At 32.9% G+C, this 14,340-nt stretch overlaps 5 protein-coding genes across 8 annotated transcripts; 3 read left to right on the forward strand and 2 right to left on the reverse strand.

The window, feature by feature from the left end:
- Positions 1–658: 658 nt before the first annotated feature.
- LOC117206240 (cell division control protein 6 homolog) lies at positions 659–3,287 on the forward strand. 2 transcript variants are annotated; one of them, XM_033445396.1, is made up of 4 exons: positions 659–1,353; positions 1,444–2,382; positions 2,462–2,667; positions 2,738–3,287. In XM_033445396.1, exons 1-4 carry the CDS (start codon positions 1,089–1,091, stop codon positions 2,969–2,971), a joined length of 1,644 nt encoding a protein of 547 aa, XP_033301287.1. In that variant the 5' UTR covers positions 659–1,088; the 3' UTR covers positions 2,972–3,287. The 2 variants fall into 2 exon arrangements, with proteins under 2 accessions (XP_033301287.1, XP_033301286.1); XM_033445395.1 differs by having other exon boundaries at positions 674–1,353; positions 1,441–2,382; positions 2,738–3,284.
- Positions 3,288–3,432: 145 nt separating this feature from the next.
- Positions 3,433–4,850, forward strand: LOC117206248 (proteasome subunit beta type-7). The gene is made up of 4 exons (XM_033445414.1): positions 3,433–3,592; positions 3,812–3,991; positions 4,105–4,420; positions 4,495–4,850. Exons 1-4 carry the CDS (start codon positions 3,531–3,533, stop codon positions 4,768–4,770), a joined length of 834 nt encoding a protein of 277 aa, XP_033301305.1. The 5' UTR covers positions 3,433–3,530; the 3' UTR covers positions 4,771–4,850.
- Positions 4,851–4,905: 55 nt separating this feature from the next.
- On the reverse strand, positions 4,906–11,786 carry LOC117206237 (villin-1). 2 transcript variants are annotated; one of them, XM_033445391.1, is made up of 9 exons: positions 10,612–11,786; positions 8,121–8,213; positions 7,827–7,943; positions 7,227–7,567; positions 6,389–7,151; positions 6,117–6,303; positions 5,796–6,047; positions 5,421–5,717; positions 4,906–5,343 (listed from the first exon to the last, which is right to left on the reverse strand). In XM_033445391.1, the coding sequence occupies exons 1-9, from the start codon at positions 10,627–10,629 to the stop codon at positions 4,994–4,996; spliced, it is 2,418 nt and encodes an 805-aa protein (XP_033301282.1). In that variant the 5' UTR covers positions 10,630–11,786; the 3' UTR covers positions 4,906–4,993. The 2 variants fall into 2 exon arrangements, with proteins under 2 accessions (XP_033301282.1, XP_033301281.1); XM_033445390.1 differs by lacking the exon at positions 10,612–11,786 and adding an exon at positions 8,938–10,249.
- Positions 11,571–12,093, forward strand: LOC117206257. Its single transcript, XM_033445425.1, has 3 exons — positions 11,571–11,598; positions 11,673–11,776; positions 11,860–12,093. The coding sequence occupies exons 1-3, from the start codon at positions 11,571–11,573 to the stop codon at positions 12,091–12,093; spliced, it is 366 nt and encodes a 121-aa protein (XP_033301316.1).
- A 37-nt stretch (positions 12,094–12,130) lies between these two features.
- Positions 12,131–14,339, reverse strand: LOC117206245 (elongation factor Ts, mitochondrial). 2 transcript variants are annotated; one of them, XM_033445407.1, is made up of 4 exons: positions 14,084–14,339; positions 13,558–13,713; positions 12,975–13,503; positions 12,131–12,887 (listed from the first exon to the last, which is right to left on the reverse strand). In XM_033445407.1, exons 2-4 carry the CDS (start codon positions 13,711–13,713, stop codon positions 12,664–12,666), a joined length of 909 nt encoding a protein of 302 aa, XP_033301298.1. In that variant the 5' UTR covers positions 14,084–14,339; the 3' UTR covers positions 12,131–12,663. The 2 variants fall into 2 exon arrangements, with proteins under 2 accessions (XP_033301298.1, XP_033301299.1); XM_033445408.1 differs by lacking the exon at positions 14,084–14,339 and adding an exon at positions 13,853–14,077.
- Position 14,340: the final 1 nt, after the last annotated feature.

The raw sequence follows: 14,340 nt of genomic DNA on the forward strand, positions 1-14,340 counted from the left end.
AGAATGTTAAATATATATTATAATACGCTATATACTTACAGAGGTTATAGATATAAAATTTATTTAGACCTCGCACGCATTTTCCTCCTTTTACGTTTTAGCCTACGCATCCTCTTTTTTCGCCACTAAAAATGAAAAATTTCCTATTTACTTTTCTTGTATTTTTATGTTTTTTGATAACTTAACCTATTGCTTTTGTGATTCGAATGTTAGGAAATATGTCAAATAACCATGCAGTGCAGCAACAATTGAAGAAATATATATTTTAGGATTCAAAAAATATGTAATAGCAAACTTATCATCAAAAATATTGAAATTAATAAGAAATATTAATATCCTATTACCTTCGCTCTCATTTTCTGAATATGAGATTTCTAGATTAGTCTAGAATATCTCGATTGTGTTAGTCGGACCCTCAACCTCGTGCACGTTTTAATGCCAGTATGGAAGAGAATAGCTCGCTTCTTCTGATATTCTGATCCTGGAAATTTTAGTCTCTCTAGTTCTTATGTTTACCCCTAGAGGGCTAATTAATTTTATGTACCCGTATTTTATACACATTATATTAAAACGACTTGTTTAAATCAATTTGTATAATATAAGTAATATCATATTTATTAGTGTTGATTTGTATCTGTATATTTTCTATTGTGTACTATCTTAAAATAATATCTTATATTTTTCGGATGTTTGTTTTTACGCGGGAATTGATATTCTTCCATTTCCTTTTTACATGCCTTCGGTTTCCCGCGTTTAAAGCTTTTTCCCGCGGGAAGTCTCGGAGTACGGCACTTATAGCGCGGCACATAGGTAATTGGAACGTGTTATTAAGGAAGTATATGTAATTAATTAGAACATTTAATTTGTAAATTGAAATAACATTAATGAATGTGTAATTTTATTCGAACTTTGGGAAAATTGTTCAGTGACTTTTTGGCTTTTCCAAAAAATTGTAGGTTAAAAAGCAATAGGAAACAGATATCAAACAGTTTATATTAGACACATTATTTCTACAGAAAGAATCAAATTTTTGTGTTCGAAAATTGTGTATGTTAATTTATTAATTGTGTAATTTAATTAATAAAAAAATGACAGGTGTTCAAATGACAATTCCATTCAAAATAACAAAGAAATGTTCATTTTATGGAACTAAAAATAATGTAATGAAAGAAGATTTTAGTAATGCAACTGCGAGAGATTCTTCTCATAAATATACACCATCTGTGAAGAAGATTATTACTTTAAGTAGTAGTGAATCAGACTCAGACTCAGATGTAGAAAATACCAAAGTCAGTGATAATGCTATAAGTGTAAAAACTCCTCAACGTATGCAGAATTCAACTGAATCTGATGGTATGTGTAATAAATGAATTTATACATTTTTAATGAATATATATTTTTGTATAGAATGATACAAATGGTTTTATATATCTTTTTTAGAAGATCATGGTTCTACACCTCCAAAACAGAGAAGGATAGATAAATCATTTCCATTAACATCTCCAACCACACCTTCTACTCTTTTTGATAAATTAAATTTGGAACCTTCTCCAACTAAGGAGGAAAAACTGGCTCCTAAAAGATTATTTGGAACAGAAAGATATCGCAATGCTCGTAAAGCTTTGCACAGCTCAGTACCTGATACCTTACCTGGTAGAGAAAATGAATTACAAGAGCTACAAGAATTCATGGAAGAGCATTTAAAAAATGAAACATCAGGATCCTTATATGTATCAGGACCACCTGGAACTGGAAAAACTGCATGTCTTTCAAAGCTTATATTAAAGACTGAGTTCAAATCAAAATTTAAAGTAATCTATGTTAATTGCACAACTATGAAATCTGCTGCTACAATTTATGAAAAAATTATACAGAAGTTAGGATTACCACCCATTTTAACTGAACGAAAATCTGGAAAATACAGTAAAGGAGTTATTGAAAAATATTTAGGCTCTAATCATAAAATGTTGCTATTAATTTTAGATGAAATAGATCAATTAGAAAGTAAAAAGCAATCTGTTTTATATTCTGTCTTTGAATGGCCATCAATACACAATTCGAAACTGATTTTAGTTGGAATTGCTAATGCTTTAGATTTAACAGATAGGATATTGCCTAGATTACAAGCTAGATGTGAATTGAAACCAAAGTTGATGCATTTTTCGCCATATACAAAACAAGAAATATGTAATATAATATCTGAAAGATTAAGTGAAGCAAATGTGTCTGACTTGTTTACTAAAACTGCAATACAAATGTTATCTGGAAAAGTTGCTGCCATTTCTGGTGATATTAGAAGAGCATTGGATATCAGTAGAAGAGTAATAGAACTTGCTGAATCTCATAAATTAGCACAAGTTTTACAACCTACCAATAATAATGGTATGTGTTATAGAGCAAAATAAAAGTAAGAAAAAACATTGCTATTTTCTAAATAAAATAAATTCATTCTTTTTTACAGAAATAAATATACCTAAAAAGCAACAATCTGCAGTGGACCAGCCAGTGGATCTAAAAGAAGTCATCACTGTATTAAATGGTATTTATGGTGGATCTCAAAATATTGAAAAGGAGGAAAGTACATTTCCATTACAACAAAAATTACTATTGTGTTCTTTGTTACTTATCCTAAACAAAGGACGAAACAAAGATGTGACAGTTGGGAAAGTAAGTGTACAATAAAAAAACAACTGTTTAATAAAAAATTTCAATGTATATAAATATAGTTCTGTTTTAGTTACATGAAGTGTACAAAAAGGTTTGCAAGAAACGAAATATCCATGCTGTCGATGCTTCTGAATTTTATAGTCTATGTTCATTGATAGAAACTAGAGGTATTTTAAAGTTAACAAGAAAAAAAGCAGCTCGTTTGACAAAAATAAATTTGGAATGGGATCAAGAAGAGTTAGATGCAGCTTTGCAAGACAGGAATATGATGGCAGAAATCATTAACGATATAACTTGTTTATAGATGTTATTTAAAGAAATTTTCATAATTTATTAAATTTCATATCATTTTGTAAATATTAAAAAGTATATAGCATCTTTTTAATAATTTGAGAGAACCACTTTAGAATAAGCTGTATAAATTATTTCATGTTTTATATTATTTTTTTATATCACAATGAACGCATTTAATGTTTCATATATTGTATACAAGTTGATGTGAAAGGAGAAATTTATGTGATTTTTAGTGTGTACCGTAGCGGTCTTTTTAAATTTTTGAAACCAAGCAATACATATTTTTGTTTCAAATTTTATTTCTTGAGCATTTTGTTATATTTGACTTTTAATAAATATAACATATTTTTAATTGTATTTATTATTATTTTGGCCCATTTGCATATAAGAAAAAGGTAAGTTAAGTTGGTTCATACATTATTTAAGGTAAAAATAAGTTAAAAGTTAACTATTTTTGTGGTTATTCCACACAAAGCTGCCATCTACTGGTAAATGGTGACATTTGTGAAATGCTTTTCGTTCATTACTGCGTCTCTTTTCACAGAGTTATAAGTTACAACTTTTGAATCATGTCTTCGGTACTTGTGCCTGAAATTCCTGCTCCTGGATTTTCTTTTGATCTTTGTCAAAGGTAATGGTAATTATTTTAAAATTAAAAACATCTTTATATGTATATCAGTACAAACAATCATAAAAGTGAAAAGTAATGTATCATGCTGCATAACCTATTACAAGTTAATATTGCTGTGTCATTTCGTAATATTATTGATTTTTCCTAATAAACTTTTCTTATGAATTTATAAAATACATAAAGAACTGTAGAATTTATTTCAGTGTATATTTTTTTCAGAAACAATTTTTTGGTAAAGAAAGGATTCCAAGCACCTAAAGCTGTTAAAACAGGAACAACAATTGCTGGTGTTGTTTATAAAGATGGAGTGGTTCTTGGTGGTGATACAAGATCAACAGAAAATACCATAGTTGCTGATAAAAATTGTAGTAAGATTCATTATCTTACTGAAAATATATAGTGAGTATTTAAAAAAAAATTAATTTCATTAGTAATTATTCAAAGCAATATAATATTAACTAATATTCTAATTTAAGAATAATTAATAGAATAATTTAATAATTATTTTTAAGTTGTTGTGGTGCTGGAACTGCTGCTGATACTGAAATGACAACTCAAATGATATCCAGTCAGTTGGAGTTACATCGTTTAAATACTAACCGCATAGTGCCAGTTTGTACTGCAAATGCTATGATTAAACAATTATTATTCCGTTATCAAGGAAATATTGGAGCAGCTTTAATATTAGGAGGCGTTGATTTGGATGGACCACACTTATATTGTATTCATCCTCATGGATCTTCAGATCGTCACATTTATACTAGTATGGGTACAGGATCATTAGCTGCAATGGCTGTATTTGAAAGTAGATGGAAACCTGATATGACGGTAAGAATTTAAATATTTTTACTTATTTTATTATATTTTGTACAATCACATATTTCATTTTTAAATTTTTGTAGGAAGAGCAGGCTAAAGAATTGGTTGCAGATGCCATTCGCGCTGGTATATTTAATGATCTAGCTTCTGGTTCTAACGTAGATTTATGTGTCATACGTAAAGGTTCTGTTGATTATTTACGCCCTTATGATGTTGCTAATGTTAAAGGACAGCGCAATATATCGTACCGATATAAACGTGGTACTACCGCTGTGCTTAACAAAACGGTTCATCCTATAATCATTGAAGGGGAAACTGTGCATAGGCTTAATACAGAGCCAATGGATACTTCATCATAAAATGTATCAAACAGTTTTACTTTACATTTGGATATATATGTGAATTTGTAATAAATAAAGCCTTAATCTCTCTTTCATAACGCTTAAATTTATAAAATTCAATATTCTTTCCAATTAATAAATTTAATTCCAAACATTAAAATATAAATATATAACATGATTTTATTTTATTTTAGTACTGTAATCACTATGGTACAAAATAGTATTATTAAAGCACAATGTTTTAAAAAAGTCCCGCCGATTGTTTTAGTCTTTGTCTTTTCCAAGCAGGAAGTTTTACAAATTCGTCTGGTTCCATTTTAAAAATCGCAATGAAATTATCGAAAGTAAGATGCATTTCTTTACGGACAACGTCAACACCGGATGGTAAATTTTCCGGATCACCTTTTAAGACAGAAAGAGGATACTTTACATAATTATCGAAGTCACTCAATGATTTCGATAACGTTTGTATTTTCGGTAGAAATTCTTTATCTTGCAGAAGTGTGCAAAATGTTTCAAACGATTTGTATTCTCTCAGTAAATTGTAATTCCAATTATCGAATAATCCAATGAACGTTGAAGGTTCCATACCTAAAAAGATGATAAAATTATTTTACTTCAAGGTCTTTTGGTATCTTTGTTTTTCGTAAATAAATAATTTACAATACCCTGTTTAATTATAGAAATCGTTGTGTTTCGATCTCGGCCAGCTGGGTGAGTGAATAAAAATATCATTGCATCATGTACACACTCCTTCAACGATTTAGGAATAGAAGACTTTCCAATCCAGATCCATATCACATTTCCTGCATCTAATAACCAAATAGCTTCTGGAAGGAGACTGTTTTGACCAAATCCAAGAACTTCTTCGCCAACAAACATTTCATTGTCCGTCAAGCATTGGTATAGATGTTTTTCAAGTTCTTCTCCGTCGTCAATAACTTCTGTGCCGTAAGTACCTTTACCTTAAAGATTAAATTTAAAGTTCACTGTTATAATCTAATGTTAAGTTCATATTATAATTCTTATTATCTTTCGTCAACCTCCGAGTTCTCTCCAAAAATCGTCATCTTCGTTATTTTCAGTTATCAGAGGTGCATTTCTGGGCGCAAGTCGTCTAGATGCTTGTCTAGCGTCACCAGTACTTCTTCCACCACACCATACTACAGGTGAATTAGAAAATAGAATAAAAACTCCACTAGAATCGAGGCTGCTGGATGATCTCAAAGGCCGTTCAACTGCTTTCGACGTGTATGGAGTAGATCCGAAAACTCTAACGAGATACTTTTCCGGAGCTACGAAACAAACATCTCATTAAGAATTTAATTAAATAAACATAATAAATAATTTATCTTACTGCTTACGAGAATCGCGATGCCTTCCAGCTAGTATTTTCAATTTTCCGTCGTAAATCTGCAACAAATGAGGTGGTTCTCTGCCTTGACATGCTTTTACTAACTGGCCAGAGGTATCTTCTGACAAATGACAAGCTGCTTCTAAAGCGGCTTCTCGATCCGCGTTTATAGAATGGACTCCTTCCCAACAATAAATCTGTGATGTCACGTTATTTCAAATTTAATAATAATTAGTAATAGTTATTGTTAATTTAACAATCGAAATTACATTTTCAACGTACGATTGTTCTACTCCTACGTCCTTGTCCATATTTGTAGCACATTACGTAACAAGCTTCTGCGTAGTATATTCCTTTGTCATCCACTTGAATCATTCCTTCTTTATGGGTTACTCTCCAAAGAGTTCTTTGACCGGATCCATCGTCAACTAGTTGGCACCCAGTAGCCATTTTAGGTCTTTCATTCATATAGTCAGGATCAAAATTCGGTGGTAGAGTAAGCGGTCTTGTCTTCGCCGGTTCCCACCCTCTAATAAGAGCCTTCATCTCCGTTGGTTCACAAGCTTCCAGCGCTCTTTCCACTAATACACCATTACTATAATTTTTCTTTTTTACAAATCCTCGTGCGTTACGAATCGCTTCCAATTTTTCTCGGGCGTTCACATTACGCCCGACCCAAGCCCAAACACCAGCCTCACCACGATCGATTAGGTAAACGGCTTCGGATGTGAGATCAGCTCGGAGAATCGGTCCAGATTTCAGTTCAGCGACCTTATATTTACCGGATTGTTCGTTACATCTATACAGTTTGACTGGGCTTGGCATATTGACTCGGTAAAGGCGATCCGGCTTGACCACTCTTGTGGAAGGATTTAAAATACTGGCGAACAGTTGTCTATCTCCCTCCGGTAGTGTCTGTTCGTAACCATCATCGATGATGATGATACGACCATTGTTATTTTCTTTTCTCACTTCCAAGATACTGGCAGCGTGTCGTTTGTGCAATGGATCTGCTGACGATCCCAACCAAAGGAATACGATAGCCCTATGTACCATTATATTATTATTAATATATTATAACAGAATGATTAACGATTATTCAATTCAATTTCCTACGCACTGCGATAGAACGTCCACAAGAATAACGTCCCGTGAACTGAAATGATCCCAATGAACTTTTTCAAGTTCCGTCAAGACAGGGATCGCTACACCAGTTACTCTGTGCAATTTGCATGATGGTGTTTCAAAGTGGAAATTTTCAATAACAAGATGCTGGCGGAAATAGGCTAAAAATCTAGGACTTTCTCGTCCTTGGGCCTCCCTTGATAGAATCGTGGCAGATATTTGTGAATCTAATTCGGCCGCTCGAAGGGCTGCTGCCCCAGAGATTGTTGAATCGCAAGCAGATCCAATCCAGAAATGAATTACACGAACTATCGCAGTCGACTTTATCTCCTTAACCTATTTAAACGATATAAAGAATATAGTTTACGCATATAATTAAACTGTAGGTGTTTATATAAATTCAAATTTTTATAAACATAACTAAAAAAGGATATCTTTTAATTTTCCATAAATGCATTCGAAGTCTACATATGGTTGATCAAAAATCATAGTGGTGTAAGTGAAGACTTATTTTAACATTCAAAAGTACATAATATTTCTTTAATTCCATAGTTAATTAAGTTACAACTTTATTCTTTAAAGGAGAAAGAATTACCGGCATTCCAGGGTAAGGTAGTGGACCGTCTTTCGGTGACACCGCGTAGATAATGTATGCCAACTCCGAGAGGAAATGTCCCATATTACTTCCTGTAACGGCTGTAACTCGTAAACCCTGTTGCACGAACATTAAAGGAAAATTTAGTGCTTCACACTTTCACTCTTTGTATTTCTTAAACTCTCGAAAAGCAGCGTAGCTAACTAAAACTATGCGATACATCTAAACTACGTGCATATATCGTAATATAACGGGGAGTATAAATTATGTTGCATTTTTATTTTGTTACGGTACCTCGATTTTCCAAATGCGAAATGTACTGCTGTTCCTCGGAACATTCTTAAAGATTTCACCGTTAGAATCATCGGAACGGCAGGTTCTGTCGTCCTGAGACACATAATTGAAATTTGACTTTTAGGAAACTGTACTCTTTTTTAAGTAGGTAAATTTTGTATAAATAACTTTTATCATATGACAAAGCAATCTTTTGTTATTTGAAAAAATTTTGCAAATGAATCTTGTTTTATACGTGCAAAATAGTCCGGTAACAACGTTATCGCGAACTTTAATTTCAAGGATTTTATAATGGGTAATGATATCGAATTGATGTGGTCATTGGTCATATACGCGTTATCGAGCAAAAATAAGAAACAAGCGATATGGAAAATGAATCCGCGAAATTACAATTTTAGTCATTTTCGCGGTAAAATTATATTGACCTTCGTTTCTCCTGGTAGTCTGAGACATACAATAGCTCACGAAAGTATTTGAATACTTGTGGGAATTCTTTTTGGATATATTATGTGCGTTATACGAAACATTATGGGATTTTATTAGCACTGCAACGAGACACAACTATCGTGATTATATTGATAAAATTTGAAACGAATCTGAAGATGTATATAGAAGTTGCAAGATATTTATAATACATATAATATATTCATTAAAAATTCTCATGAATGTTTCACTTTCGTGAGACATTATATTCTGTTTTCTTTTATACTTTTCATAGTCCAGGTTAGTGTAATAATAATACCGGCCCGTATATTCTCCTCACGCTTTCCTTCACTCAATCGAGATCGTTATTTTTACTGTATCTTTAATTACACACCGGCTCTTCGATCTTTCCCAATAGTTCTGACATTTGCCACTGTTTCTTCGTTTTCAAACACGATTTTATTTTTCGCGCTCTTATCGATCACTGACCGTCCGATCCTTTATGAATTACTTGTCTATTTGAAATTGATCGAGCACCTGTTTGATCGTTTCGGATCTCGAACTCGGAATCACGACACGAGTGTGCGCGCCTGTATTTCGCAACGGAGAAACGCGATCAGTGCTCGCACTGAACGGTTGCTGGCAGAAAACTGGGGTATGAGAACTCACGGTAGTGAAGTCCTCGGAAGGACTTAATCGCAGGTGATCCGTAATCGAGCGTATGTATGTTTGTGCACGCAACTATTATATGTAAGTCTGTTTCTCTCTATGTTTATGTTGGCGGTCATAATTGAACGGCCTAAAGAAATATAGCTGGCGAAATAATCATTATTTTTATCAAAAATTAATTGCCGTGTACTTTTCACGGCGGATGGTGTTTCTACTGGAGCAGAATGTAAGCAAGAATAAGTGTTACAGAGAAGCGGATGTATATTGTTTCTGTATCCACAGAAATAACTTCCAATTAGACGCGGTGGCACAGTTTGAATGCGGGGAATATTCATATTTGATACTTAATTGGTAACGAAGAATAGATAATTTTGGACCTTCCTGAAAAAAGGATCGCGTTATTTCGATAATCCCTTAAATTGCGAAGTTATTGTCACTGGACTAAGCTAAATCCATAGACATTCGTTTCGACACGAATAACTTTTTATGACTGATTTGTTAATCATTTCTATGCTTTCCACAGATATCTATCGTGCGTTGTCCTGGTTTTGCTACAATATATGTATTTCAATAGCGATGAGGTAACACGCTGCTACCTCCGGGTGTGCGCCGATTGCCGTTAATGCTCTAACTTGTACATAGGTGTAGGTGATGCAAAGTGCAACGTTCGCACGTATACAGCCACGCTATTGTCTTTGCAGATAATGCAGATGCATCTCCACGTTCATTCATGTCCACGCCCGCACACACGTACGTTACGAACGGTACGTGTGTACACTGTACACGTGTTATTCGAGCGTCGTCCGCGACGATCATTTGCGGCAGGAAGTGGTGACTGCACTTGCCGCACGCCCACCAACCTGTACATAGCCGAATCTCTCGCGAACGATCGTTTCGCGAGGAAGTAAAAATTGTTGTTGTACAAGTTGACGCTGTTTTACCAGATTTATAGTGCGGGAAAAACTCTTTTCCTTTAGCAGTAATACGGTATGTAATGATATTTTTGCTGCTACTTTCTAAAATTATAAAATATTACTTTGTGTAAAAGAATTGGCAGAAATACAAAATCAAAGAACAGATAATAAGATACAACACAATTTGTTGCTGTTCAAATTGGCGCTGTTTTGCCAAATTTATCGCGCAGAAAAAGTTCTTTCCTTCGTTCCCTTTCTTTTTTTCTTTAGCAATAATACGGTATGTAATAATATTTTGCTGCTAATTTATGGAATTATAAAACATTATTTCACATGAAAGAATTGAAAAAACGCAAGACTAAAAAATATAATAAAACACGATAAAATTATGTATTTATTTATGAATGTTTAACTTTGTTCTTTTCCTTATCCCGGTTAGTTTTGCGTCTTTGGTTTCACATAGTTACGCTCCTCTGCAGACTCACCCGTCTAGAGAAATCCATCGTTCTTTCTTCTCCGTTTTTCCGTCACGTCATTTAAAGGAATGTATACGAACGAATTCGCGGCGATATGCACGAAGGAGCAGAAGAAGAGGCGTTTGCTGCGAGGTAACACCGTCTAACTGTACGTGAACACAACTGATACCATGCGTTCCTGGCTAAAAAGAAACCGTAGCGGTGCAGACTCGTCCGGAAGTCAGCCCGGAACCCCGACCGGCCAGCCGTGACCAACGGGTACTTGTTGGATATACGTTTCAACCATGCGGGCATCGCCTCTACGCCATACACATCTCGCTTCAGCGCACCTGTTCTGTACCTTTCTAACGTCATTCTGACATGTTGAAGGTCCTCTATCGTGCTCTTCTTTTTCCTCTTGGTTATCTTCGTTGGAATAACGGAGACAACGTAACGATCGTGATTATCTTGTATCGTTTCATGGAAGATGAAGAGGGTAATTGTTACACTCTTTTATTTATTACAGAGAATTAAATTAAAAAAAAAAGACGAATATTTCTTTTAACAATGAATGAAATAATATAATAGTACAGACTATAATACACACAAATTTGAAAAAGCATAGATTAATTATATATTTAAAAAATGTAATATACGTACAGTTCCACTTATAATGCGATCGTGTTTCAGAAAAATTATTGCAACTCAATGGTCTTCCTAAAAATTACTTGGATACACTAAGTGTATTCAATACTATTGTAATATAATATAATTGTAATACGTAATATACATGTTGAAGTCGTGTGAATTTGAAAGCTGCTCATTTATTATGTTACTGAAGGGTGTTGTTTTTCCATGCGCGTCCAGAGATGGAATCGGCACCTGTCAGTCGATTTTAACGGATACGAGAAATTTTTGAAGTCTTTTTATATGATAATTATAATATAGCAATTTTATATGACGCGGTAAGAAGCCGATGGATTGGAGAAATGACGAATCTGACCATTCAAGCGGTTTGTGACTGTTTTGTCGCAGGTTGTGAACCTTTCGGTTTCATCAATATTAAATCGCGTCTTTTCTTTTGTGAGTAGTTGAAAATTTTGCATGGGACGAGAGAAATCTTTTGTCCAAGACTATGAGCGATATATGTTTGTCAGTGGCATTAGGATGTAATGTCTGTTCTCAAGGAGTACAGGTTTACACAATTTACTTTTATTATTACTTTATTATTATTACACAATTATTACTTTTTTATGGAAATTCAAAATTTTCCAATAGGCGAATTTTGGCAATTGTAAAGAGTCAAGAAGCTTTACATCGGCACTTGAACGTTTGGAACTGGAGGCGGAAATTGAATCCAGAAATGATACGATACCGCTTCGTCGAACAAGCGATGTGCAAACTGAACCACCCGATGATATTGACCAAGAATTGTTTGGTTTAAATGCTAAAGATATGTTGCCCTATAAGAAATCTGTTCAACATTCTGATATTTTGAATTTTCAAGTATGATTTATAAATTTTGATATATAACACCAAAAAATATATCATTTATAAAATTGTGTATTTTAGGGTGTCATGCATTCACCAGAAGATATTGCTCGTTACTGGAAAAAAGACTCGCGAATGTGGCTTTGGAAATCTGTAAAGCTCATGCGAAGAAGAAACAAATTAAAATCATCTAACATATGTTCAGTAAATAAAGAAAACGAAGAAGAGCAATAATCTGAATATCATCTATAATTTTAGATGTAAAGCGCTTTGCATTTATAATGCTGTTTTATCGTTGATGCCGCTATTTAAATCAATTATACTTTTTGATAAGTGTATGTATCATTGAAGAATAACTTTGTAAATAAAATACTTTAGTTTTCATACTATATAATTTATGTCACTTTTTGATTCTATTATAGCAATTTATATGTAATAAAAAAAATATAACAATTTAAGTATTTTACTCATATCATAATAATAGATAAGCGTAAAGTTTATGCTATCTTTTAAAAACGTAATCATGGTTTTTTCGAAATATGTACAGAATGTATGCAAATACATAGATCTATTAAACGAATTCCAATCGTTTTAACCGCAAGTTTCTACAGAATTCAATTCTTGTTTGTCTTCGAGTGTCTCACCCATTTCAAAGCGTACAAAGTCTAAGATTTCAGTCTGCTCACTTTGCAATAACTGCTGTATAGATACAGCAGGATTAAATAAAAATTCTTGATACAGCATAGCAGGTTCGTCATCTACATTATCAAGGGGCTGATCTACCTTTGCATCGCCAATTTTAGTTGGGTTCATGCCTAATATTGAAACAAATATTACTACAAACCTATACTTATATATAAAGAAATAATATAGTAGATTAACTAAAAGATAAATATAAGTACCAATAACATGCTGACAAAGTTGTGTTCCCAAAATTTCTTTCTCTTTATCAGATTGTAAAACCACGAATGCTCCATATCGTCCAAATGATGAAGATACTGGATTTACAGGAGTAGGATGTATGCAACCATATAGATATACACTTGGTTGTACACTCATACATAATGCACGCCTTATATTAATGTTTTCTCCTACACGTCCAATAGTTAAAGCAGAATGATCACTTAAACTTTTACCATCATCTGCATATAATTTATTTATTGCTTCTGCACATAACACAGTTTTCTTAATTAATGAATCCTGTTCAATTGTCATTCCATGTTTTAATACAGCAGCAAGTACGATCTCTGTTAGGTCATAGAACTTCTTATTTCTTGCAACAAAATCTGTTTCACAATTAATTTCTACAAGAGCTCCATGATTATTATTAATGATCATTGCTATTAATCCTTGAGAAGTTTCCCTGGATTTTAATTTTATTGCTTGAGACCAGCCTTGAGCCTGAGCCTGTTCTCTTAACCATTGTTCAGCCTACAATATTTTAAAAAGTAATGATGTTCTTACATAGCTTAATGCTTGACTTACTTTTACTATGTCATTGTCGCTTAGCTCTAAGGCTTTTTTACAGTTTACAAATGTATATCCAGTTTTCTTGCGTAATTTGCTTAACAATGTCTTCTTTGATGTGTAGCAAGGTACATAATTTGTATGTATTGAACGAAAAAATTGACGTAGAATCATCTGAAACATGTCACTTATGTTATTTCACATAAAAAAAGATTGAAAAAATATTACATTAATGAGACTTAACCTAAAAATATTTCAACTGTATTTTGAATCATATTCTACTTTAATATAATGACAATTGTAATCAAATGACCTTAAAATAATATTTTCATTCGAAATTTTTTATAAATTCTATACAAGTCGATCAATTTCGTTGCCTAGAAACTACAGTCAATTGCAGCCATAAGAGTTGTTCTATTCGTAACTTAATGACATTAAATATACAGAAAGAGATTTTTAACGCATTATACCGTAAAGTATTATACAGTGATATTATTCTTTGAATTTCTAATTTCGAGAAAATATTATGTTGCAATATACTTACCGTGGACACAGCTTAAAGATAAAAATGTAGTCTAGCTACTAAAACTGAGTCCGAAAGTGGCGCCGTCTGTGCCGATGCAAAATTCAATCGCAAGGTAGCAATAGACATCAATTTTCTGAATTATATTTCATTATGTAATTTCTAATTTCGTTTTATTAAAATTTCAAGATATATATTCACTATACAGATATATCTGGAGTTGTATTTTAAGTATAGGATATCTTTGATATTTCGGTCTCTAATAACAAGTAATTTCA

This window comes from Bombus bifarius, unplaced genomic scaffold (genome assembly GCF_011952205.1).
Source record: "Bombus bifarius isolate JDL3187 unplaced genomic scaffold, Bbif_JDL3187 scf7180000008000, whole genome shotgun sequence".
NCBI lineage: Eukaryota > Metazoa > Arthropoda > Insecta > Hymenoptera > Apidae > Bombus > Bombus bifarius.

What these genes read in the sequence shown, in the direction of transcription:
- LOC117206237 (XM_033445390.1), bottom strand. Translation starts at nt 8,970, where the DNA reads ATGTCAGAACTATTGGGAAAGATCGAAGAGCCG. An exon ending in TGGGAAAGATCGAAGAGCCG is followed by an intron (nt 8,214 to 8,937) that starts GTGTGTAATTAA and finishes TATGTGTCTCAG; the next exon opens with GACGACAGAACCTGCCGTTC. An exon ending in CTTGTGGACGTTCTATCGCA is followed by an intron (nt 7,152 to 7,226) that starts GTGCGTAGGAAA and finishes AATGGTACATAG; the next exon opens with GGCTATCGTATTCCTTTGGT.
- LOC117206240 (XM_033445395.1), top strand. Translation starts at nt 1,089, where the DNA reads ATGACAGGTGTTCAAATGACAATTCCATTCAAAATAACAAAGAAATGT. An exon ending in ACAACCTACCAATAATAATG is followed by an intron (nt 2,383 to 2,461) that starts GTATGTGTTATA and finishes TCTTTTTTACAG; the next exon opens with AAATAAATATACCTAAAAAG. An exon ending in AAGATGTGACAGTTGGGAAA is followed by an intron (nt 2,668 to 2,737) that starts GTAAGTGTACAA and finishes GTTCTGTTTTAG; the next exon opens with TTACATGAAGTGTACAAAAA.
- LOC117206248 (XM_033445414.1), top strand. Translation starts at nt 3,531, where the DNA reads ATGTCTTCGGTACTTGTGCCTGAAATTCCTGCTCCTGGATTTTCTTTT. An exon ending in TCTTTTGATCTTTGTCAAAG is followed by an intron (nt 3,593 to 3,811) that starts GTAATGGTAATT and finishes TATTTTTTTCAG; the next exon opens with AAACAATTTTTTGGTAAAGA. An exon ending in TATCTTACTGAAAATATATA is followed by an intron (nt 3,992 to 4,104) that starts GTGAGTATTTAA and finishes ATTATTTTTAAG; the next exon opens with TTGTTGTGGTGCTGGAACTG.
- LOC117206257 (XM_033445425.1), top strand. Translation starts at nt 11,571, where the DNA reads ATGACGAATCTGACCATTCAAGCGGTTT. An exon ending in TCTGACCATTCAAGCGGTTT is followed by an intron (nt 11,599 to 11,672) that starts GTGACTGTTTTG and finishes TTTTGTGAGTAG; the next exon opens with TTGAAAATTTTGCATGGGAC. An exon ending in TCTGTTCTCAAGGAGTACAG is followed by an intron (nt 11,777 to 11,859) that starts GTTTACACAATT and finishes ATTTTCCAATAG; the next exon opens with GCGAATTTTGGCAATTGTAA.
- LOC117206245 (XM_033445407.1), bottom strand. Translation starts at nt 13,713, where the DNA reads ATGATTCTACGTCAATTTTTTCGTTCAATACATACAAATTATGTACCT. An exon ending in GCGACAATGACATAGTAAAA is followed by an intron (nt 13,504 to 13,557) that starts GTAAGTCAAGCA and finishes AAAATATTGTAG; the next exon opens with GCTGAACAATGGTTAAGAGA. An exon ending in ACTTTGTCAGCATGTTATTG is followed by an intron (nt 12,888 to 12,974) that starts GTACTTATATTT and finishes TTTCAATATTAG; the next exon opens with GCATGAACCCAACTAAAATT.